Source organism: Typopeltis vanoorti, chromosome 24, assembly GCF_054136105.1.
Source record: "Typopeltis vanoorti isolate ZY-2024b chromosome 24, IOZ_Tvanoo_1.0, whole genome shotgun sequence".
NCBI lineage: Eukaryota > Metazoa > Arthropoda > Arachnida > Uropygi > Thelyphonidae > Typopeltis > Typopeltis vanoorti.
This window is the reverse complement of record NC_143572.1, coordinates 21,969,288-21,995,819: the sequence shown is the minus strand read 5'-3', so window position 1 is coordinate 21,995,819 and position 26,532 is coordinate 21,969,288. Positions and strand designations below refer to the sequence as shown.

The 26,532-nt window shown below is 36.8% G+C and overlaps 1 protein-coding gene across 1 annotated transcript in view; it reads left to right on the top strand.

The window, feature by feature from the left end:
* Positions 1-1,560, top strand: part of LOC150092994 (ubiquitin-conjugating enzyme E2 R2-like) — a 73,015-nt gene extending 71,455 nt beyond the window's left edge. The window contains exon 5 of the mRNA XM_090413564.1: positions 332-1,560. Within this exon, the coding sequence (XP_090269690.1) occupies positions 332-551 (220 nt within the window). The 3' untranslated portion in view covers positions 552-1,560. The remainder of the gene's footprint in view (positions 1-331) is intronic.
* The last annotated feature ends 24,972 nt before the right edge of the window (positions 1,561-26,532 follow it).

Here is a 26,532-nt window from a genome sequence, read left to right as displayed (position 1 = left end):
TGGTGCATACCATAGGGTATTTATATACAAAAAAAAAAAAATTAAAAGTATAGGATTTTGTCGGAACTGATAAAATTGTTCATATTGCATTGAAACTTCATAATACTTATTTGTTAAGTTTTAGTTATTGCTAATAGAGGAAAGTATGAACTGGAGATAGATAAAAATTACTTCATAATTCTATTCTTTATTTGTTACTTTTCGAAGTATTAAGTATTGCACATAAGTTTAATGTTAACATTTAAAACCGTACTTGAAATCTCATTATTACAGATCATTGTTTATTTTAAAAAAATGCTCCTAAATAATACAAGGTATTTTATATATCTAGGAAACAGGTGATGGCTAGTCGACTTGAAGCAGAGAAAGATAATGTGGTAGTTCCAACAACATTAGAAGAATATTGCATTAAACATAAAGCAAAGCCTACAGAAACAGAAGCAGATATGACTGATTTCTATGATGATGACTATGGAGATGAAGTGGATGATGAAGAGGAAAATGAAGAATTTAATGATGATAATGAAGATTCTGGTAATGGAGAGTCATGATGCATCACTGTGGTAACTTACTTGTTTTCCCCATCCTTCTTCACAAAATACACATTAGCCATATTTCAAAATTTATTCATCATTTGCTCTGGACTGCCATTCATCAAATCACAACTGTCTCCATTCATGAGTGCCAGTGGCATATTCAGATCAACAAAAATAGAATTGTGTAAAATAAAGGTCACCTGTAAGTTTTGCCTTTCAGTGATAAAGGAACTACATTATGCAGTGCTGGAATATAGCAGCTGCATCAGTAAATTATTTTTGGTTGCTATTTTAGTGAATTTGTGTATGACTTTAGACATTTTTAGTAAATGCAAGTCAGATACTCATTTTTGAAATAATCCTTCATTGTTTGTTACCGAGTAACTGGTTGTGGGTACTGTGTACTTTATTTTAGATTGGAACATTTGATTTTAGTAAATTTGTCGGTAGTGTTTGATATCATATGTTCAACACCTTGTGATATAATGTCTCAGAAAAGTGTATGTAATAAACACAGACTAACCAGTGAAAAATGTATTTTTAAGATGTATTTGATATGATATTGTTTGAGTAAATTTTTTTCTGCATTTAAATTACATTTTCCTCAATTCTGTTTGCTCTCTTTTAACTCTGTGTAATTTTTTTTACATATAAAATTGAAAGTTGTCAGTTGATTATTAATTGCCGATTGCATGTAATTTATTTACATAGTAATTTAACAGGTATTGATATGATTGCTGAAATTAAACTTGAAGTATTCTGCTGTACAGCTAAATAATAAAGGTAGTCCTGTAATAAAGACAATCTTAATTTATGATTAATCTTTTGGAAAAAGCTCAATTCTTTATAAAGTGTTTGTTTTCAATTAAAACAAATTAATCTAATCTGAAGAGTAAACACAAGATATATTCATTTATAAGCATTGTTCATTTCTGCCTTTTATGTGAATAAATCCATATTATTCTTGGTAAATTTTCAATTACTTTTTTTGAAAATTTTTGTAATAAATGTTAAATTCTGTTTAGTCAATACACATTATTTTATTAATGAATGTAACTTATACTCTTTCTGTGCTGTGATAGTGAAATATAATCAGCTACTGAAAGATAGTCATTATATTTGATAATTTAAAAATGAAAATTTATACAATTTAAAAGTAAACATATACAGTATGGTATAATAAATAAATAAATGTACTGAACGGCATATCTGTATTGGCATATCACGTGTACTGAAAAGCATGTCAAAGTTTGATACTTTTTTTGTGCCATACCATATATATAGCTAATTCACAATGCTGAAATATTGAGAGCTTATTTGCCATTCTGCATTTTATGTGGATATTCTGTCAGTATATAAAATCACTTTTTTTTTTAATGGGAGATTATTTTATTTATATTCCTGAAATCCCTAAAAACAGCTACAAGAAAATTCTTTTCTTATACATGTTTTACTTAGTGATTTCAGAACATATATACTTTATTGCGAAAAACAAGATACGTGTTAATGGTTTTTGTGTTCTTATGCACTCTCCCTGATAGGCTTTTTCTCAGTCCTGAATCAAGTCAGATCTGCAACATTACTCCAAAAGATAGCAAAAATCCATGATTAGTAAATGAAAATAATATATTATGAATCACAGAATTAAAATAATAATTCTGTGATTCATAATATGTTCTTGTAACCAAATTAATATAATCTTTCTTTTTTGTATTAGGCTTAATGGCCTGTTATGATCATTGGGCCAAAACCTGTTTTTCTATAAATTAATTTTGATAACAGTAGTGTGTGTTAATCCTCATTACATCGTCTGTCAGTGCATGTATTCTTTGGCCAGTTTTTCAGTGGATGGAGATCCTAGTTGCATTGGCACTTCTGCATGAGACTAAAGGAAACTGTGCCATTTTTGTAAGAGTGAGACTGGCTAATTTGCTGTTAGCTGGAAAGTTCTTAAAAAATTCCTCATAGTTTAGAATTCGAGCTCAAGTCATTGCAACCAAAGTGTATTGCTGGTATTAACTGTGCTACAGAGTCATTGACTAAATTATATATGGTGATTCCCCACCCCTGTCATACACTTTAGGTGTGTTCCATTCCTTAGAAATAAACATGAGTCTGGAAGTCTTGATTTTTGAGATAGGTTTGCAGCATGAATGAGTGGTAGTTAATGGCCTATTTGTTTCAATCATGCATTGGTGGTTTGCAACAGAGGGCAGGTTTGTGTTTATTGAATTGACAGGTGTGCACTTTTCTTATGGATGTGTCAATGGAAACAGGCATGAAACACATTCTCTTTATTAAGACTTTCCCCTGTTTTCATTCACTTGTCTTCATTACTACCTATGTGAACATAGCACATTTTCTGCACCACAAAATGTTGGGAGTGTGGAGGATGAAGAACTGCAAGTGTATCAGAAGAAACTTAGGGAAACTTACTGCATATAGTGGCATGAAATCTATACACCAGCACATGGAAGATTGTAGTGGAAGAGGCTGTCTCTCAAGCAGTTGTATAGAGAGTCCTGCATGTAAAGAAAGAAAAATAAAACAGTTTTACCCTTACCATTTTACCAAGGACCAATTCCCTTGCTTTTCACAAACAAGGTGATATCCACTCAAGATGATATTTTCAGTTACCATAAAGTTATATGCTAGCCAATCAAGATGTCGGCAGCAATTCTCCGTCAACATGTGGGCAAGTATCTTAGAAAACATGAAAAAGCATGGATTTGCCAAACAAGCTTACATGATCTGTACTGTAACTTTCTACAAACATCTTCCAAGATGTGCTTGATGACGTTCCCTTGGCATGGAGGAGAAACATGGTTTATGCATGATGGAGCTCCGCCACACTTCCATTGTGAGGACCAATATCTTGATCAGATTTCCTGAAAGATGAAATGATAGAGGTGAACCAATTATGTGCCTTTTACCTGACCTGAATCCTGTGGATTTTTATTTGTGGGGCCAATTGAAATTCTTGGTGTACTCTACTCTAGGAAGAATGTTAAACTGCAGAATGTGTTGAATGTACATGCACTTGACATTGCACAATGGCCAGAACTTATAAGCTTTGTTAGGCTGTTAATGGTGAGGTCTCATCTGCTGTAAGGCTGGCAGTGGGGATTTTTTGGACACCTGTGAGCTACATTAGTGTTTCTTTTGCCATTTACCAAGGGATTTATGACTTATTTCTTGATATTTTCTTCTGTCTGCATTGCAGATTGCAGTGTTGTGCTCCATCTAAAGGAGAGTTTATGAAAATTGCAAGGGTTTCAAGACCCTTGTTTATGGGATATTTTTGTTAGTTTTGAGATGTGAAACACCTATTGTGTGTATGTACATTCAATACATTTATAGCCCGTAGTAGCAACAGCATGGTGCCATGTCTGAGTGTACTTGTTAAAATTTATAAAAGGAGTATGGAATCATCCACTATATACACATATTTAGAATTTAATATGTGTATATTAAATTCAGTAACAACAATGTCCTTTGGTTGGAAAGAACTTGGGTACAAATCCCATCTAAGCAGGATTTAAACTTAAGGTGAGTTAACTAACCTAATGTTGTAGCGGGTATTCCCTCTTAGAAATAGGTTTTTCATTCTGCAGAACAGGCAGACATAATGCACTGACCTCATGGCCTTAGTTGCTTTGGCTGTAATTTCAACCAACTCTAAGCTTTAATGAATTGAGTACACAATTATAAAGATAACAGATTTAGGTACAGTTGTTTCAGCAGATGTTCAAAAAATGTTATTCAAATTTCATAGACATTGCTTTTAAAATCTATCATTTTTTATTTTGGTTTAACCAATAAGAATACAATTTGGTCGGCTGAATCCCAAATTGCCAGCCCATCCTCGTTCGTTCAGTATCAAAGTAGATACCCAGCAAAGCTGGTACGGTAGGAAGTCAGTTGAATAAATTCATATGGAATAAGAGAGAAATTAGTCTGAACACTAAATTAGCTGTATACAAGACAGTGTTCAAACCAGTTTTAACTTATGGATCTGAGAGCTGGGTCAGAAGTAAAACACTTGACCAAAGACTAGAGACCGCAGATATGAGAGTCCTGAGAAAGATTAGAGGCGTGAACAGATGGCATCAATGGCAATATCATATTAAAAATGAGGATATTAGGAAAGAACTTGACATTGTCAGCATCCAGGAATGCGTTAGCAGAGCTAATCTCAGGTGGTATGGTCACTTAAATAGCATGGGAGAGGAAAGATTAGCAAAACAAGTGTTCTCTGCCAGGTTGGCAGGAAAACGACCCAGAGGAAGACCAAGATATAGGTGGATTGATATGGTACAAAGTGCCTTAGACGATAGAAATATAAGATCTGATAATGTTGGAGTCTTGACAAGTAACAGACTGATTTGGAGGAAAATTGTAGATAGGAAGTTAGTAATGATGTAATTTTTTCATGTAGTACTGTCATATCCTGTACACCCCTTGAGGGTACATGGCAGGAATTTGATGATGATGCTTTTAAAATCTATAAGTTTGTTGCACTTGTAGATTTCAGTTAGTAATTTTACATATAAAATATATCAAAAATGTCTTGAACAGTAATGTGTTATGAAATGAATCCTGTATCTACTTGGTATGTATAACTATTTACACTAACACTTAGTTAATAAGGTTTTCTTTGAAGCACACAGATGACAGTATCCATACTAATCTAACAGAATGTTTTGTTTAAGTTAAGCGATATTACATCCCATATTGTTTCTTAGCCGAATGAGAAACTCAAAGAGTTTCATGCCGAATATAGTAGAAACTATATAAAGTTCGGCGATTCCAAGCATAAGCAAATACCTGGATACTGCTGCAACTGACCCTAAAGGTAGTACAAGCTGAGGCAACTCATGTCTAAGGTGGAGCAAGCTCTGATCACTATTCTTGATATTTACCCATAATGTGAACTTAGCTCCTAGGAGCTGTATTTCTGTTCAACATTATGAAAGAAAGTCACTACCCAGACCGGTTTCAACCTTTATTGAGGTCTCATCAGTGAGTAGGTAGAATGGGAGTTCATGTCTTTCATCATCGGCCATTGGAGTATAAAGATTGCTGAGGGTCAGCAGGTAGTAATAGGGGAAGTTAAAGAAAGGTAGAGTAGGATAGTAGGAGGTAAAAAGAGGCCACAGTCAACCTGTTTAGCTGTGTAACCCAGAGGTTGTGGCTAAAAGGTCTGTAAAACATAATCTCCTTACACCTGTTCTAAAAAAAAAAAAAAAAAAAAATTTACACTTCACTTTATACGAAAAATTCTCCAGGTGTCTGGAGACGTCATCTCGTAACCCCTAAAAAAAAGAAAAACGTTTGTTAAAATTTGGAACTTAGATTATTCTTAAACTATGCCTTACAACTGAAAAAGAAAAAAAAACTGCGATAGCGGGATCCGTATTGAGGTGGACTTTATCAACCAGAGAACGGAGAGTTGGGGGAAGAACCTGACCCGAGTGATGCAGCCCACAAGGAGCTGCACCGCCTCGACGTAAGCCTTCACAGCCCGGGTTCTCAGGTCTACCCCCTCCTTAGTGAACTAGAGAAACCAACAAGTTGTACAATAGAATTAAGTATTTAGTTGGTCCTGAAAGGAGGACAAGTTTTTAGTTTGCCCTTAACTCTTTTTTTTTTATTGTATTTTTCTGTAAGATTTGAGAAGCTACTGTTTTTTCCCGGCCATTTATTATTTGGTGAAGAGCTTTATACAGACTCCTTTCCGTTTCTTCATTTAATTCAGGGATTCCTTTTAGCTGTGCTGGGTTTAGTTCACTTAATCTTTCTATATAGAGGTCTCCCCATTCGAAGCTTATGGTCTCGGGACCTGTGAGGAGGAGTAAAGGTGCTCCTATTTTGTCTATTGCCCTTTGGAGGATTACCTCGGAGTCTTCTGGGATTAAACGCATTAGAACCCTTTGGGCGTCCACAGCGGGGATAGATTCTTCCTCCGATTCCTTGGCTGAGGTAATATTGCCTTTTCTTGATTCCTCAGTCTCTTCTTGGTTTTCTATTCTGATCTCCCTTTCTTCCTCTTCCTCAGAGTCAGATACTTCTTCTGGGCATCTGTTATGTGGTTTTGTTCTCTTTGTTTCTACTTCTTCAGGGCTGATTGGTCTTTTTTCTGTGTTGTTGCTGGCTTCCATGTCTTCTACTTCTGTGGACTCTTCCGTCTTGATGCGAGTTTTCCTTGTGTTATGTTTCTTTTTTTTCTTTATTTTCCATTCTGAGTTTTTCGTGGTGGCGGCTTGATTTCCTGTTGTTACTGTCACGATAGCTGGGGGTTGAATGACTGGAGAGTCTTCCGGCTCCGTTGTTTTAGGCTCTTCTGCGGTTTTGCCTATAACTAGAATGTCTTCCTTTTTTTCGGGTTCAGGTTTATTTACTGGAGTGGTTGCTGGGGTTGGCGATATAGCACCTCCTGTTCGTTCTGCTTGTGTCCTGTTGGGACAAATGTCTACCTTGTGGGTTGTATTTCCACATTTCAGGCAAGGTGCCTCACACTGGGCTAGGGCATGTCCTGCTGCCATGCAGTCCCTGCATTTGTTCTTGGGGCAGTCTGCACCTAGGTGTTCGAGTGATCTGCACCGAAAACATTGCTTTCTTACACCAGGGTAGTTGACTACTACCCTGGCAGAGCCTAGAAATACAAAGTTGGGGACCTCGGCCTTCATCTCCATAAGGAAGGTCACCTCGCCGGTCTTCCAGTCGGGGTAGGCAGCATCGTTGGTGATTTTGACGTCCCGTACGTCTCCCCATTTTGAGAAAACCTTTTTTATTATCTCACTCCCTTCCTCGAGATATTCTACAGGGAACCTTTCTATTTGTAGTGTCTTCAGTAGACTTCCTACTACGGAGGGATAGATCATTTTCCCTTCACATTCTACACCTGCCATTAACTTATTCCTGGTTTCTATATCTTTCACAACTACCTGGTATCTACCTGCTCCATAAGTTGTAAAACCAAGTATCTTTTGTGCCCCTACTATGTCGGCGAGAGCTCTCGCTACAGTCCTCTTCGGTACGTTGACGCCTGCCTCTATACCGAGGGTCTTCACTCGCGGCAGAAATGAAGTCATTTGGAAGAGAGAAAAATATCTCACTATGAATTAAGTCCTGGAAAAGTGGATAGACCTTTAAACCAGGGCCAAGCGTTCCCCGTTTGCAGAAATCTCCTGCTACACTACGTAGAGGCAGAAGACTACAAGCAGGCACAAGTCAAAAAGAAACAAAAAAAAAAATTTCTCACCAAGGCTGGAAGCTTCTGGCAGCAGGACTGGAACATGCAGCTCTCTTTCAGATTCGCTGGATCAGGCACTCCTCACAAACTGGATCATCAGTTAATAGGTAGACCTAGTTAATATCAAATTTGTAGCGAACAGAACTTGCAACCTTTCTATGAGTATTGCCGAGAGGTGTCCTAATAAATTATTAGATATATGAAGAGCCAAAGGCTTCAATTCGGCCATATCGTTTCTTAGCCGAATGAGAAACTCAAAGAGTTTCATGCCGAATATAGTAGAAACTATATAAAGTTCGGCGATTCCAAGCGTAAGCAAATACCTGGATACTGCAGCAACTGACCCTAAAGGTAGTGCAAGCTGACGCAACTCATGTCTAAGGTGGAGCAAGCTCTGATCACTATTCTTGATATTTACCCATAATGTGAACTTAGTTCCTAGGAGCTGTATTTCTGTTCAACATTATGAGAGAAGGTCACTACCCAGACCGGTTTCAACCTTTATTGAGGTCTCATCAGTGAGTAGGTAGACCTAGTTAATATCAAGTTTGTAGCGAAATTTATTAGGACACCTCTCGGCAATACTCATAGAAGGGTTGTAAGTTCTGTTCGCTACAAACTTGATATTAACTAGGTCTACCTACTCACTGATGAGACCTCAATAAAGGTTGAAACCGGTCTGGGTAGTGACCTTCTCTCATAATGTTGAACAGAAATACAGCTCCTAGGAACTAAGTTCACATTATGGGTAAATATCAAGAATTGTGATTGGAGCTTGCTCCACCTTAGACATGAGTTGCCTTAGCTTGCACTACGTTTAGGGTCAGTTGCTGCAGTATCCGGGTATTTGCTTATGCTTGGAATCGCCGAACTTTATATAGTTTCTACTATATTCGGCATGAAACTCTTTGAGTTTCTCATTCGGCTAAGAAACGATATGGGCTGTAATATCCCTTAACTTAAATAAGTCATATGTTGCCGAATTGAAGCCTTTGGCTCTTCATATATCTAATAATAGAATGTTTTTTTAAATCCATTCTCTACAGCAGCGATTTTTCAACCGGTGTGCCGTGAGATTTATAAAAACAAATTAATTGAAAGAAATAATGTCATAATTTGTGCATTTATTTATTAGTGTCTGGTCTTCCATCTTGTGTGGGTGTTAATCAAAATTATGCCTATTTTTTGCCAGATCATCAAAAAAATTAAAATGATGTATTTTTAGTGTGCCGTAGAATTTTAATAATTAGTCTAGATGTGCTGTATTATGAAAAAGGTTGAAAATCACTGCTGTATGGCAATAAGATTTTCAAGAAGAAAACAAATTTTTCAGAACATGCTATTTCAAAGGGAATGAATTCTATCAGTTTTGCTCAGCATTTAAACATAATGTTATCCCTTTGTTTAAAAAAAAAAAAGTTGGTCAAAAATTGTACCAAAACAAGTACTTCGGCACAGCACTGAGCCTTTGCTGCCATGGATTCTGGTGGATTATCCTGCCATTCTGAAGTTCACTGCCTAAATAAATATATTTGTTTTGCATCTTGAAATTAAACAAGGTATGTTTCAATATTGGAATACTCTGAGTCAGTATAATAATAACAAACTATGAAAACAGAGGAAATAAGTTTTAACGTAAGTTTCCTCCATTCTTATAGTTTATTATTAATTAAGGTATCTTTCAGATCATACTGATAAATGAGTATTTTACAGTTCTTATGTCAAAGCATTTTATTTGTGATGTTTGTTGACATGAGAATTTTTATCATTCTGTGCTAGGTGATCACGAGTCTGCATGTAGGAATCTACCTGGCAATATGAGTTTTTGGTATAATATGATGAGCTGCTGATGTTAATATGACATCAGTGATGCATCCAGAAATGGTATGGAGTGGTGTTTGCAGTTTATGGTGAAATTGGTAATTATTTAGTGCATGATATGACAGCCATAAGGCCTAGACAGGTATGGATCATCTTGCAAAACCAATATATTTATTGGTTGTAATATGCTTTGTCTGTAAATTGTATGTATTCTCTGGTTTGTTTGTTTTGTGTGATGGAAAGACCCTAGATTCTAATCTAGAGTCTTTCCAATCTAAGGGCATTATCGTTACTGACTGGGCTATGGATTTTGATTTTGAGCCTTATCCAATATCCAATAAAGGTAATGCATTATAGTTAACCTGGATTTGATTTCTGCTATAGTATGAGAAGAACATTTATAACGAAAGATGTGACTTAGCTAATCTCATATGGATGTGGTAGGATTTTTATTTCTGAAGATGTGTGAGCCAACCAGAATATGCACAAATCAGATGCAGTTATGCCCATCTCACAGCCTTATTTACTGAAGCATAATCTAAATGCTGTAGGCTATCCAGTGCTCAGCTTGAAATCCAAAGCCAATTCTTCTTCCTACTTATTAGTTATTCCATCTATCTCTTCCTTTTGAAACAGTCGCTCTTCACTCTGTCTTCCCTGAAGATAGATTCCTCTCTTGCCTGCACATTGGCACTGCTATGCTATAGGTTTTGCAACCTTTCATTTTTCATGTGTGGGTTTGATGATTAAAAAATAAAGTTTAACACAGGATAAATATTAATGATCTAAGGATTTTCAAAAATGTTTGTATATAATGACATATATACAAAAGAGATGGAGAACTTAGTTTTGCTGTGCTGATGGAATTCAATGAGTTTATTTCCTTTCCTAGACAATAACCAATTAAGAAAGAAAAAGTTTAATTCGAGCTCATCTATCAGAACCAACAAACAGCAGTTATTAAATGCTTTTTCTTTTTTAATTGTTTTGATGTCTGCTATTTCTTACTCCTTGTTCTTATCACCTAGACAAATTCTCATTGGAGGTTTAATCTGCATTAAAATAATCCATCATCATCATGCTTTTCAAGGATTTAGGCCTAAAGTGGCCTGTTGCAGCCTTAGAAGTCATCGTTAAATCTCTTTAGAGGACATTCTGGTTTTCTTTTTCCTGGCAGTTTGTAATTTAAGACTTGTTTTGGTAATCTTTCTGTTTTCATTCTTTGGGAAGGATCCTGTAACCTCTAGAGAGTATGGCGCATAGGAGAGTCCACCAGATTTGTTGGGGTGGTCCAAATATATTGGATAAGGACTCATGGGCCATAAGGGGCAATCATCTTGATTGTAAGGGATGTGGTATTCCCATAGCTGGATCTACCCTCTGCTTTGAGGAAGATCCAGTCATTTTAATCTTTCGTATAAGGCCTTATCAGCCAAATGTTTTTATTTTATGATCCTTATGCTATTAGAGTACTCGAGGGCTGTAGGGTCTTTCCATTTCTGGCCTATATCTATGTCCCCTCTAAAATCTACTCTTTTTCCTTCAATATACCTTATTCCTCCTATTGTTTAAATTTGGAAGAAAGCTGGTTCAGAAGCTTTAAGGTACCATATCAAGTAATTCAACACATCATTTTCCGAGGGCTGTACAGAAATGTTTACCAAACACTAACAACTCCGTATACAATGTATTTCACATGAACTTTTTGTTTAGAAGGTACATTTAGTGTCTTAAAAAATGAATTTACACATGCAGATTGAAACCCACCTTGCCATAATTTATTTTAGTGATGAATAGGAATAAGTTTAGTGGATGCAATGAAAAAAAAATCATTTGGCAAGAACATAACTTTTTCTCCTTTCTCATCTACTCAGAACCAACAGATGACATCATAACAGTTTTATTGTTGCATGCCACTTCATTTGTTATGTGCATGCACACACTTTTTTTTTTTGAAAATGTTCTGTTCTTTTGTGAAGTGTTTGTGTTCACCTGTATACAACAGTTAAGGTAAAAGCAGTGGTTGAAATGGTTTTGAACTAAAATAAAATGTTCCTCTCAGAACAATTCTAAAGGAACATTTTTTATTTGTTAATTATTGTTCTCTCCTGTAATCCTAGATGGACCGTTCAGTCACTCATGGCTGGTAGATGATGTTCTTTATTAGCCTCCTCCAATCATCTCGGTCTCTTGTTCTTGATGTCAGTTGAGAAAGGGAGGAATTTGTCCATTTTAATCGAGATAGGCCCCTAATCCTTGATCCCGGAACAATTCCTTCTAGTACTTGCTTTGGAATGCCATTAGCCCTCTCAACATGTCCGAACCATTTCATCCATCTTCTTCTGATGACCATCAGAATATTTTCCCTTTTTTTTTCCATCTATTGAATCAATCAGTTTTTGGACATTTTCATTGGTTTTATGAGCAGTATAGGGAATTCTCAAAAGTCTATTGCAAGTTTTCATTTCAAAAGACAGGATTCTCCTCTCATCTTCCCTCAGTAAAGTCCAGGCCTCACAACCATACAAGAGGATAGAATTCACCAGTGTCAATTAGTTTTAATCTGGTTGGTTATTATTTTGTTATCTCTCCACAATGGTTTTAACTTCTTTAAGGCCACAGTTCCCTTAGCAATTCGGTATTTAATGTCGATTTTTGAGTGACAATCTTGACTCAGCGTGCTTCCTAGATATGTGAGCTTGTTTACATTTTCAATTTGTATCTTTAAAGGTTCAATGTCTGATTTTGAGGTTATCATTGTTTTTGTTTTTTGTAGGTAATATTTCTCTCATTTTCATATTCACAGTTCTGATTACTGCTCCAGGTCTGGTTCTTGTGAGGTTGATGGAGTTTTTAAATTTTGTACTTACAAGGATAAAGTCGATTTGGTTGTGTGTTTTACCATTAGGGGGAAGTCCATGTTTATGTATAATCCATATTTTTTTTAATGTTCCAGAAACGCGACTGGTTATCTCTTGTAATTCTTCTTCACTTTCTGCCAGAAGATCAATATATTCTGCAAAACATAAGTTGTTTATTCTTAGGTCAGAACGGTTCACTGTTGTAATGTTTAATTTCATTTCTCATGAGATGAGGGCTTAAGGGTCAAAGCTGCATAACTGAGAGGAGACCTCCACATAGCCTTTAAAGGAATGCAGAGAACCGACCAGGGCTTCTGACCTAATGTCCAATCCTCACTTTCTCATGGTGCACTGCACTTTTTGGGTATCTACCTGAATACTGACAAACGAGGATGGGCTGGCAATTTGGGATTTAGCAGACCAAATTGTATTCCAATTGGTTAAACTAAAATACAAAATGATGCCGGCTGGGGCATCGCCTGGTTAAACAAGGAACCTGTTGTTTTCGCCAAGAAACCAGGGCGAACAGCGAAAAGTCAGCTACTGGAACAAATCTGAAAACACACCCCAACTCAACATCACCAGAGTTAAAGATCAGTACTATCAACATAAGAAGCCTGAATGGCAAAGAAATGGAGCTAGCGGAGGAATTAGATGAGTACCAAATCGACATAATAGGGGTGACTGAAACAAAAAAGACAAAAACTGGTGAGATCTTTCTGAGCAATAGATACAAAATGTTATATTCAGGCAATGACAATCAAGGAAAAGAAGGAGTAGCCATAGTATTCAACACAAAATACGAGGCTCATCTTCTTGAATGGCAGGCAGTGTCAAGTAGAGTGATTTGGGCAAATATCAGAATGGGGAAATGGACAATGAGACTTATTTGTGCCTATGGTCCCACAGAAGGTTCTACTAAGGTAGAAGTGGAGGAATTTTTTGAGGCTCTAGAGAAAGCTACTGACACAATGAAAAAAGGAAAAGTTGGTCCTTGTTGGGGATCTAAATAGCAGAGTAGGAAGTGATTGTCAGACATACAAAAAATGTTTCAGGAAAATTTGGAGAAAAGAGCAAAACTAATAATAATGGCAAATATCTGTTGGATTTCTGCTCAGGACATGGACTGGTTATTACTAACACCATGTTCCAACATAAAAATGTGCACAAATTCACATGGAGAGAAGAGGCTAGGAATAAGAAAAGTCTCATTGACTATGTTATTGGTGATAGTGATGTTTTCTCCCTGGTGCAGGACACCAGAGTGTACAGAGGATTTGAAATTGGAAGTGATCACTATTTAGTCTTGAGCAGGATAAAATTGAATTTCATATTGAAAAGAATGACATGTAAAAAAGTTTTAAAGCGAATAAAAGTTCAGCAGTTCTCAGATGTGAACTATAGACTAAAATACACAAACATTATTGAAGGAAAAATGAAGGAGTTTGAGAACAGGAACCAAACCTTGGAGATTTAGTGGCAAGCCTTGAAGAAAACCCTGATTGATCTAGCTAGAGAGGCATGTGGTGAAGTTGTCTGCAAGGATAGAAAAATTAGATCTCCATGGTGGACACAGGAAGTTAAAGGGGCATTGAAGGAAAAGAAGAATGCATATCAAAAGTTTCTGGCAAATAAGTCAACTTGTGCTCTTAGAGAATACAGAGACAAATGTAAGAAAGCTAAACAGTGTGTAAAACTAGCTAAACAAAAGTCATGGGATGACTTTGTCAAGAACATAGAAAATAAATATCAAGAAGGTGGCAAAATATTCAGGAGATTGTTGAAGAAGCTTAGGAATGGAGGAAAGAGTTCTGTAAAAGGAGTTAGAGATGATAAAGGTGAAATGAAAACAGGAGAAAAAGATATCCATGAAGTATGGAGTAATTACTTTGAAAATTTGCTAAATGAAACAAGCAATGATGAGAGCACAGTGATTAAAAAATACTGATCAGACATGCAGTCAGGAATACATAGCCATACTTGAAGTAGAAAAAGCCATCAAAGGCTTGAAATGTGGAAAGGCAGCAGGAGTAGATGATATTCGACCAGAAATGCTGAAGTATGGTGGTAGAAAAGTCTTACAGTGGCTGCACTGCATAGTTCAGAATGCCTGGACAGAGGGACGAATTCCCAATGATTGGAGTAGAGCTCTCATAGTACCTATGTATAAAAAAGGAAATAAAACTGAATGTGAGAATTATAGAGGTATATCCCTATTCAGTGTTCCTGGTAAGATGTATGCAAGTATACTTGAGAAACGGTTGAGAAGAATTGTGGAAGAACAAGCTGGATTCAGGTCAAATAGAGGCTGCAGGATCAGATCTTCACTTTACGACAAATAGTGGAGAAATCATGGAATATAACAAAGATCTGTTTTTAAGTTTTGTCGATTTGAAAAAGGCATATGCCAAGGTGCCAAGAGAGAAGCTGTTCAATATGCTACAGTTATATGGTGTCAATGGGGCATTATATCAAGCAATACTTAGTCTTTATTTGAGTTGTAAGTCAGCAGTGAGAATTGAAGGAAGTACAGGAAGATGGTTTAATGTTAAATCTGGTGTGAGATATGGATGTACATTATCTATATGGATCACATTATGAAGGAAAGTGGTATTAAACATGATATCAAAATTGGAGATGTTAATGTCAGCTCTTTGCTTTATGCAGACGATGTTATACTTCAAAATAAATCTGCTACAAGTCTGCAAGATTCTCTGACTAAATTGAATAACTATTGTAATAGATATTGTATGAAGGTCAGCAATAAAAAGACAAAGACCTGGGGAAGTAACATTTTTGAAGCAGGCCTAGTCAAGCAGTTAATTTGAACTTTAGTTATTGCGAATACATAAGTATATAAGTACCGCAGACACCGTCTTGTATGATGACTCGTTATTAAGAGGAGTGATAGATGGGAGTTTAACTAAATCGTACTTACCGGGTGCTAAATTTAAGGATGTAAGTGAGAGTATTAGAGCGTAAAAACAAAGGGCGAAACAATTCATAGTTGTGGCGGATACAAATGAATTGAAAGGAGATAAATTTTTTAGGAGAGAGGACTTGAAAGTATTGTTAAAGGTAGTGAAAGAAAAGAGTGACAGAGTTTGAATGGTGAGTCTGTTGCTGCGGTATGACAGAGAGGAGTTTAGAAGGAGGGCCATAATCGCAAATGACATTATGCGCAGGTTATGCAGACGGTGTGGTGTGGAATGAGTTTGATGGGCGAAAGGATTTATACAAGATGGATGGCCTGCATTTGAATGGATTTGGTGTCCAGAGACTGGAAAAAGTGTTGCTGAATGAAGTGAAAATGGATGTGCAGAACCAGGAAAACTAGAACTACCAAGGAGGGGGGAGGGATATGCGGACATCAGTGAGACAGTTGAGTGTAAGAATGTATATAATGTACCCGAGCCAGTACTATGGACAAAAAATGGGAATGGGATATTTAAAATAACGCATCAAGATGGGGGTGGGACAAAGGGATCACTACATTTCATATATACTAATGCCAGGAATATTAGGAACAAGAAGGAAGAATTTTTGGCCTTGGTTGGCTCTTTCTAGCCACAGGTTATTGGCATTAGTGAAACATGGCTGACGGAAGATGATATAGTTAGTGGGATAGAATGTGTAGGTTATAGTGTGTTTAGGAGGGACAGAGAGAATAAAATGGGGGGAGGGGTGTTATTGATGATAGCTGATGAACTGCAGCCAAGGAGAACTGAAGTTGTATCGCAGGATACTGAAAAGAGCTCATTTGAGGCTATTTGGTGTGAGATTGAGACTGGCAGAATAAAATATACAGTTGGGTACTGCTACAGACTAGGTGATGGAATAGATGGTGGAGATAGTATGCATAAACAAATTAATGAAATGAGTGGAAGGAGGGTAATTATTATGGGGGATTTCAACTATGGCAACATTGATTGGAAGGAGGAGAGGATACATGTGAGGAAGGAAATGGATTTTATTCAATTATTAAGGGATAACTATCTGAGACAGCATGTAATTAAAAATACTAGGGGTGTGAGAGTGTTTGATCTGGTAATAGCATCTCCAAATTTGACTGTAATGAATATGACCATGTTGCTGCCTATTGGTGAGAGTGATCATAAGGTCTTGACCTGGGAAGTGGCTAAAGGTGTGGAATTTTCGGCTAAGACAGGGTATATGTGGAATTACCATGCTGGCAAGTATGACAAGCTTAGGAGATTGCTTGGATCAGTGCCATGGCATGTACAACTGCAAGGGCTGGATGTCGATAGAGCATGGGAAGTGGTCAAGGAGCATTTACAGGCGGTTATGGCTGATTGTATCCCTAGTGTCCGAATAGTGAAACAAGGGGGGGGGGGTAAATGGATGAATAACACCATTAAGCTTGAGCTGCAAAAAAAGAAACAACTGTGGAGGGAATTTAAAGAAAGAGGTGACCTGCAGGCACACGAACGGTATAAAGTGCAGGCCAGAAGGTTATCGAGTGTGGGGGAAAAAAAAGCAAAAGCGGATTATGAAAGGAAACTGGCTATGCAAGCTAAAGAGAATCCCAAACAGTTCTTTCAATATGCTGCAAGCAAGAAAAAAAACTGTACATGGCAAAATGATTTTAAGGAATGATGATGGTAAGGAGGTCACTGAATCAGTCGATATAGTGGAGTTATTGAGCGAGCGCTTTGCAAAAGAATGTCATCCAGGTGGTGACATTGAAAAAATGAAGGAACCATTAGTTTATATGGGAATTATGATGCATGAAGTGGAAGTGAATAGTCTCTTACAGAACCTTAATGTGAATACATATGTGGGATTGGATGGTATACCGACACGTGTCTTGCGTGAAGCGGCTAAGGAATTATCAGTGCCCTTGACCATGTTATTTAATCTGAGTCTCGGGTCTGGTTTAGTCCCGAAGATGTGGAAAGAGGGGGAAATAGTTTCACTGCATAAAGGAGGATCCAAGACTACGGTTGCAAATTACCGACCGATCAGGAGTCGTTGTCAAGGTCTTGGAGAAAGTAGTCAAGGGGAAAATACAGGAGTGGATTGATGAAAATGAGATACTGTACGGGGGACAGCATGGCTTTGTAAAGGATAGATCATGCCTCAGTAACTTGCTCAAGTTTTATAACAAGGTGATGGCTGAACTGGATAAGGGTAATGGGTTTACAGTGATACTGCTGGAGCTGGCAAAGGCGTTTGACAGGATACCACATGGAATTCTAATCCGTAAACTACAACATATGGGAATGAATATAGGGTAGGTGAGATGGATAGGTGGGTGGTTGATGGAGAGATATCAAAGAGTAGTTTATTGAGGAGTAGAGTCCAAAAGACGGCCTGTGATTAGTGGTGTGCCGCAGGGTTCTGTTCTTGGACCACTGATGTTTAATTTGTTCATTAACGATATAGGGAAGGATCTAAGAGGAACAGTTCATTTGTTCGCTGATGATGCAAAGTTGGGTAGGGCGATAGTGAATGCAGAAGATGTCAAAATCTTGCAGGTCGACTTGGATAGATTAAAGTTCTGGGCTAAGGAAAATGGATGTCAATTTAATGTGACAAAATGTAAGGTTATGCATTTTGGTGTGAAAAGATTAGCAGCAGTATACCACATTGGTGGAACTGTACTCCATGAGATTGATGAGGCCAGGGGCTTGGGAATGTTGGTGGATAGCGAGATGAAGTTTAGGGAACACATTGCAAAAGTAGCTAAATCAGCTCATCAACTCACTTGGTTGTTGAAAAATACCTTGACGAGCAGAAACAAGCAAGTTATTGTACCTCTGTTCCGAGCCTTGATAAGACCTCATCTCGACTACTGTGCCCAGATTTGGTCACCTAGGTTCCTTCTTGATGGGGAGGAGGTGGAGAGGATCCAGAGGCGAGTGACTAAGATGATAGTGGGTCTATGGAATGAACCATATGAGAACAGATTGAAGATTTGTGGGTTGCAGAAATTAGTTGATAGGTGGAAAAGGGGAGATATGATAGAGACATTCAAATTGCTAAAGGGTTTCTATAGGATAAATTCAGAAGATATTTTTGAGATCAGGACTGGTGGTGGGAGAACTACGCGACACCTATGGAATCTGGGCAAGAGTGTGTTTAGCAGGGGTGTTAGAGCTGGGTTCTTTACTTTTAGAATGGTAAATGAGTGGAATAAGCTGCCAGAGTCTGTTGTGGGTGCTATGACGGTGAGTGAGTTCAAGCAAGGTATGATAGATACTGTGAGAATGTCGTATCGTATAGTTGTGTGGACGTGATGTTTAGGGCCTCCCTCGATGAGTCTTAGGACTCCCTGGAATCTCCCGTAATAATAATAATAATAATAAAAAAGACAATGAAAATAGGCAGAATCATTGAAAATGTCAACTGTGTTGTAAATGGAGAACCTGTGGAACAAGTAAAACATTTCAGCTACTTAGGCACGATTTTTACTTAAGATGGTAAATTAAATATGGAAATAGACAACAGAATCAACAAAGCTAGTATGGTAGGAAGTCAATTGAAGAAATTCATATGGAATAAGAGAGAAATTAGTCAGAACACTAAATTAGCTGTATACAAGACAGTGTTCAAACCAGTTTTAACTTATGGATCTGAGAGCTGGGTTAGAAGTAAAACACTTGACCAAAGACTAGAGACCGCAGATATGAGAGTCCTGAGAAAGATTAGAGGCGTGAACAGATGGCATCAATTGCAATATCGTATTAAAAACGAGAATATTAGGAAAGAACTTGACATTGCCAGCATCCAGGAATGTGTTAGCAGAGCTAATCTCAGGTGGTATCGTCACTTAACATGTTCATTGCCAAGCTGAAAATTGGAATTTCGTGTGGCGGCCAAATTATTTTTACTTGATAGCGACGTCCACGCGATAACCCGTGATCGGCCGTTTGGTGAGAACTCGCATTGCATGATTGGCAATGAATGTGTTAAACAGAATGGGCGAGGAAAGATTAGCAAAACAAGTGTTCTCTGCCAAGTTTGCAGGAAAACGACCCAGAGGAAGACCAAGATATAGGTGGATTGATATGATACAAAGTGAATTAGATGATAGAAATATAAGATCTGGTAACGTTGGGGTCTTCACAAGTAACAGACTGATTTGGAGGAAAATTGTAGATATCAAGTTAGTAATGATGTAAATTTTTCATGTAGTACTGTCATATCCTGTACACCCCTTGAGGGTACATGGCAGGAATTTGATGATGACCATAATGTTCTAAAATTTTCCATAATGCCTCGTGCCATATTGAATCAAAAGCTTTTTGAAGGTCTAAAAAGTTGCACAGATTATTTTGTTATGTTCTATGTATTTTTCGCCTTCTGTGTGTATTTTGAAAATATGGTCAGTTGTACTTCTGGACTTCTAGAAACCTGCTTGTTCATTTGATAGTCTGCTTTCTATTTTATTTTCGATTCTTGACAATATTTTTAACAGGATTTTGCTTGGATGGCTAATAAGGCTTATTGTTCTATAGTTGCTACATTTATTGCTCTTCCTCTTTTTAGGAATAGAACAGAATAAGGACAGAAGGCCAAGTCTCTGTGTTCCATACATCCTGAAATAAATTTAGAAAGATGTCTATGATGATGTCACCTCCTTCACGTATCAGTTCCATTACAACACCATCAAGTCCCGGTGATTTTTTTATTTTTGAGGTGCTAACTGCTGCAGTGACTTCTTTTAATATCGGGTAATCTCCGAACCGCCTGGCAAAATATCAGTCAGTTTGGGGGGGGTCCTTTTGAAAAAGATTGGTTGCGTAACATTTCCATTTATCAACTATTTTTCTGGTTATCCATGATAAGAGTTCCATCTTCATCTTATACTCCAATTAATTGCAGTAAAAGATTTGGTTATATCTTTTATGAGTTCATTTTGTAGGTAATATTTTCCTCATTTTCATATTCACAGTTGTGATGACCATATTGTGGTCACTGCCACTGTCGGCTCCAGGAAATGATCTGGTTCTTGTGAGGTTGACGGAGTTTTTAAATTTTGTACTTACAAGGATAAAGTCTGTTTGGTTGTGTGTTTTACCATCAGGGAAAGCCCATGTCCATTGTCTGGAAAGTTTATGGGGAAATAGAGTGTTAGTAATGGTGAGTTCATTTTGTGAGGCAAAATTGATCAATTCTAAACCTCTTTCATTTGTCTCCCCATAGCCATGTGGTCCGACAAATGAGAGAAAACTTTTACTAATGTCTTCCAATTTTGGCATTCCAATTGCCCTGTACATTCAAAAGGTCTTTCTATTCACTCTGGCGATTGTTGCATTAAGTTGACAATAAAACTCCTCTACTTCGGTGTTCTCGTGGCCTGTGGTTGGGGCATAGACCTGTATGATTGTGATATTGAGTGGTTTTCCTCTTAGGCAGACTAAAGCAATTCTGCTATCAATAGGATTGAATTCCATGACAAAATTTCATGATGTTTTGTATATTAAAAACCTGACACCTTTTCCACTGCAATCACATCCAGAGTAAAGAAGCAAATGTCCTTCATCTGTTGTTCTCTCCTGTTTTGGGCCATCGAATTTCACAAAGTCCCATGACAGTCCATATCTTTTTAGTTCCTGCTGTAGTAGTTTGAGTTGGCCTGATTGTAGTAAAGTCCTAATATTCCAGGTTCCAGTCATTAAATGGTTGCAGAGTCTGAATCTGGATTCAATTTTTTTGATATTTTTGTAAGTGATAGTGGTAGCACCAGTCGCCAACTTCTCATTGCCACCCGTGGAGCTGCTACCAAATGGCAATGTGGACCTTGTTGAACCGGGCAATGTCCGAGCTGTCATGGTATGCTGTGTTAAATCCTTCGCCATGAATATCTAATGGGCAGTAAATTAAGACAGATGGCACCCATCTCCTCTTCTGTCTTCACGTGAACATTTAGCTGGGCATAGTGGGATGGCCTTCATGCCTTGGGTGGACCTACCAGGAGTAATAATACTCACGACGTGCTTCGTCCGTCCTGCCCAGGGCCGCCCCATCACAGTGAGGCAGCATACTTTGGGTGGATTTGTTAATTATATTATTAATATTCATGGAGAGATTTTTTTTTTTTTTTGTGAATTTTTTATATATCTGGATTTGAACAGTTTATTTGTTCCTCTGAAGATATATTTCTGGGTCAGATAAAAAATAATGCTCCATGTAAAAAAAAAAAAAAAAACATAGTAGCGAACAAATTAATCTGAACAAGTTGAATTTTCATTCTAGTTTTGGTTTGATTGTTGTTACAGTTCACAATAGTTTTGCTTCATTTTTACATTTTACTTCACTATTTTGGTTGATTGCTGCATGTTTTAACTGTCTGCAATAGTTATTGTCTTGTGCATTTTTAATAGTGTAGACATTCATAGTGTTTTATTCATTTTGTGCAGCTATAAAATGGATACATCTCCAAAAAAGCATTCAAAAATATGTACTCCTTCTCAGCACACATCCATCACTCAAAGACAAATTACTGTGTTGTTGGTTTTTATTAATGTGATTTTAAATAAGTAGGGAGACAAGTGCCTTTTCTGGAAAATTGCACCATGTAAAAATGAAGACATTAGAAAAGAACTAGATATTTATAACATAAATGAAAAGATAGAGGAATATAAAGAAAAATGGAAAGAACACCTATTTATAACATAAATGAAAAGATAGAGGAATATAAAGAGAAATGGAAAGAACACCTATTTATGGTGGAAAGATATTGGCTACCAGAGGAAGCAGACAGATATAGACCAAAGAGAGGGGAAGTGATGCCAGAACAGGCAAATACCTAATCCTTGAAGAGAAAAAGATGTACTTTTTCTCCTGACAGAAAAGGAAAATGTTGGCCAAAAAGGAAAATTTCACTTACCCAAGATCATTTACTAGTTAATGATCTTGAGTAAGTGTAAATAATTTACTAGTTAGGAAAAGCAAAATGAATTCAAGATTGTTTGCTGTAGACTTGGCAGCTAGTGGGATTAATGTTTCTGACATGACAATCCACTGAAGATTGTTGGCAACAGGGAGAACTGCACACAGACCAAGAAAGAAACAACTGTTGACGAAGGCTATGCTGAAATAGAGGTTCCAGCAGGCAAAAGTGTGCAATGATTGGAGTGTTGAGAAGTGGAAGAAGGGCTATGTTTTCATATGAGTGCCATTTCTTTGTCCAAGGAGAGCGAGTACCTTATGTTTGCAAATCAACGGCTGAGAACACTTCTCCCGACCACCTTCAACAAGCTCCTAAACACCTAGCTAAAAAGATGTTTTTGGGTTGTTTTATACATTGACAGTCCAGGATCACTTGTGCCTGTTGACAATATGATGAAAAGTGACCAATACATAAAAATATTGGAGAAAAAAGTGGTCCCACAGATCCAGAAAGACAAAGAACTCATCTTCCAATACCACTTTCCTTCATAATGTGATCCATATAGATAATAACAGAGGGGATAATATACAATATTGAAGTTTTTTTGCTATATAACATTGAAGGAAAAGAAGAAAGCATATCAAACGTTTCAGACAAATAAGTCAGCTTGTTCTCTTAGCGAATACAGAGACAAATGTAAGAAAGCTAAACGCAAGAAAACGTAAGAAAGCTAAAACTAGTTAAACAAAAGCCATGGGAAGACTGGTAAGAACATAGAAAATAAATATCAAGAAGATTGCAAAATATTCTGGAGGCTGTTGAAAAAGCTCAGAAATGGAGGAAAGAGTGCTGTAAAAGGAGTTAGAAATGATAAAGGTGATATGAAAACTGGTGAAAAATATATCCTTGATGTTTGGAGTAATTACTTCAAAAAATGGCTAAACAAAACGGTTATCGACAGCACAGTAGTAAAAATCACTCAACAGGCATGCAATCAGGAATACACTATGTTTGAAGTAGAAAAAGCCATCAAAAGGCTGAAATGTGGAAAGTCAGGAGTAGATGATATTCGACTAGAAATGCTAAAGTATGGAGGGATAAAGGTCCTACAGTGGCTCCACTGCAGCCACTATAGGACCTGGACAGAGGGACGAATTCCAGATGATTGGATAGAGCTCTCATAGTACACCCATACATATATAAAAAGGGAAATAAAACTGAATATGAGAATTACAGAGGTATTTCCCTACTGAGTGTTCCTGGTAAGATTTATGCAAGTATACTTAAGAAGGATTGTGGAAGGAATGCTTGAAGAAGTTGAGAAATCATGGGAATATGACAAAGATCTGTATTTAAGTTTTGTAGATTTGGAAATGGCATATAAGGTACCAAAAGAAAAGCTATTCAAAATGCTACAGTTGTATGGTGTCAACAGAGCATTATATCAAGCAATACTTAGTCTTTATTTGAGTTGTAAGTCAGCAGTTAAAATTGAAGGAAGTACAGTAAGGTGGTTCGATGTTAAATCTGGTGTACATTATTCCCTCTCTTATTCATTATTTATATGGGTCACATTATGAAGGAAAGTGGTATTAAACTTGATATCAAAATTGGAGATGTTAATTTCAGCTCTTTACTTTATGCAGATGATGTTATACTTCTAAATAAATCCGGTACAAGTCTGCAAGATTCCCTGACTAAATTGAATAACTTGTAATATGTGATGATAGTGATATATATATATTTTTTTCTTTCTCTCTCTCTCTTCAGATATAGCATTATTTTCTGAGTGAAATTTTTTGCTTTGAACCAGAATAATTTACCAAAGTAAAAAAAAAAATTCACTCCTGGATTAAATCCTCATTAGATTTCCTAGAACTAAACATCAATTGTTTCAGTAGGAGACGAATATATTTACAAAAATAATATCATTCAACTGTGGAATAATTGTATGAGAATAAAAAAGGATTCATTCTTCAGATATTTATTTTAACCGCTTGGTAAAACGAGCCCAAATGTTATATTGCCAAAATATGAAATACATGTCAACAATGCATATTCTCCTGCATAAAACTGTTAGCATACTATCTTTGTAATATCACTTATGATGAAAACCTGTTGGAAGATTTTAAAACAGTTATATTTAAATTAAAGATGTCAAATTATATTTTGGGTATAATCCTAAATTTAATTGTAAGCAAACAATGTTTGCATTGCGTGTGATGTACCTTCACGACTGGGCTACTTGTATATAGAAGTTAATGACTTTATATTAACTGCCTTAGTATCCCATAATGCAAAGCACACAACACTTTCAGAAGTGTATGATGCCATTCATTATGGGAAGAATATAATTTCTTGAGATCTTTAATTTATACCATAACCAAGTGAAAAAACTTTCACTATCTATCTCTAATTCAGAGTATTTTACTAATAAGTTGTAACACCTTTTGACCACTTATACATGTGTGGTATATGACTTTGCATTACTTCTGGCTCCGGATCCCAGCGGTGATTAATACCCTTGGAGGGTAATCGATGGCAATGTTGTAGCCAATGAAGTTCTGAGGCTCGGCTATTGCTGTTACCCTCCTGTCATGATCAGAGCTTTAATAGCTCAATAACACCTTATCCCCACACTGTTCTCTACAGAGATAACGGGGAAGATGAAAAGCATTCTTGCTTCACCCCTTTAAGCCAGTCCTTATAAGGATATATAAGGCTCTGGATCCCACAGATATTTATTAATTTCATTGGGTTTGCTTACTCCTGATGAGTTCAGTATTGATCCTTTAGGGTCACTCAGCGAGATTTAGAGTGATTTTGTAGATTGCTCAGTTTTGGGAGAGGTATCCCTGCACTTAAACATACCTCAAGAAAGGTTGAAAGCACTCTGGGTAGTAGCCCTTCCCATAATACATATCATTATACACTTCTAAAAGGTTGTGTGCTTTGCATTATGGGATAGTAAGGCAGTTAATGTGAGGTCATTAGCTTCTATATACAAGTAGCCTAGTTGTGAAGTTACTTCATGTACAAACATTGTTTGCTTGCACTTGGATTAAGGATTAAACCAAGAATGTAATTTCTTTACATCTTTAATTTATACTGTAACCAAGTGAAAAACTTTCAAAAGTTATATTTAAAAATATGCAGATTTCTTAGAAAAGAAAAAAATATTGTGCATCAGATTACAATGCATTTCATTTTTCTCTTTTTTTTTTATTAATTAAATCCTAAATTATTATGTGATATCCATCTATTCATTGGACATCATCAGATGCTGTATGGTCATTCTGTTCCACACCATTCCTTGTCAGGTGGTCCTGTCGTATGCCCTTCTGGAGGCTTCAACTCTCTGAAGGTCATTCACTTCAGACACATTATTCATCCATCTCATTTGGAGTCTATCCCTTCCTCTTTTTCCAGGAAACTTTACCTTCTATTACTGTTTTGAGAAGATGATCTGTTCTTTACTTTGTGTCCAAAGTGTTTCAGTTTTCTTCTGTCAATATGTTTAAGGAGCCTTAAAGTTCTGCTGGTAGTTTCTAATATCCATTCATTTGACCATCTTTCAGTATATGATATCCTTAACTTTATGTCCTCCATAAAGTTGCTGTTAGAAAAACAGCTGCCTCTAGAATCTTCAACTTTGTTCTTATGGAGATAGATCCATCCTTTCAGACAGGTCTCTGACTGTTGTTTTAACCATTAATCTTTTTCTGATATCTTCTGAACAGCAATTTTTCGCATTAATCATGGATCCCACGTACTCAAACTTGCTGACTTCCTCAATTCTTTCTCTGTTAAGGTACGCTTGTTTCTTTGAAGCTTCCCTATCTATATTTCCTTTGAGAGCCATAATCTTTGTCTTTCTAGGATTGAGTTGAAATCTTCTGTTCTTGTTGATCTCATTAACTTGGTCAAGGATTTGTCCAAGTTCTTCCTTCTTGTTACAAAGAAATACTGTATCGTCAGCATACCTCAGGAATTAGGATAGGTGACAGATTACTGATCAATCTGTCACCTATCCTAATTCCTGTTTTAAGCTCATCTGATACTGCATGCATGATGTCCTCAGCATAGGTGCTAAACGTGAGGAGAAAGTACCAACCTTAAGCTAATCAGTTAATCCAACACCTATTCTTACTGTGGCTACTTGCTCACTGTGCACATTATCAACCTGATAATGTGTTGAGG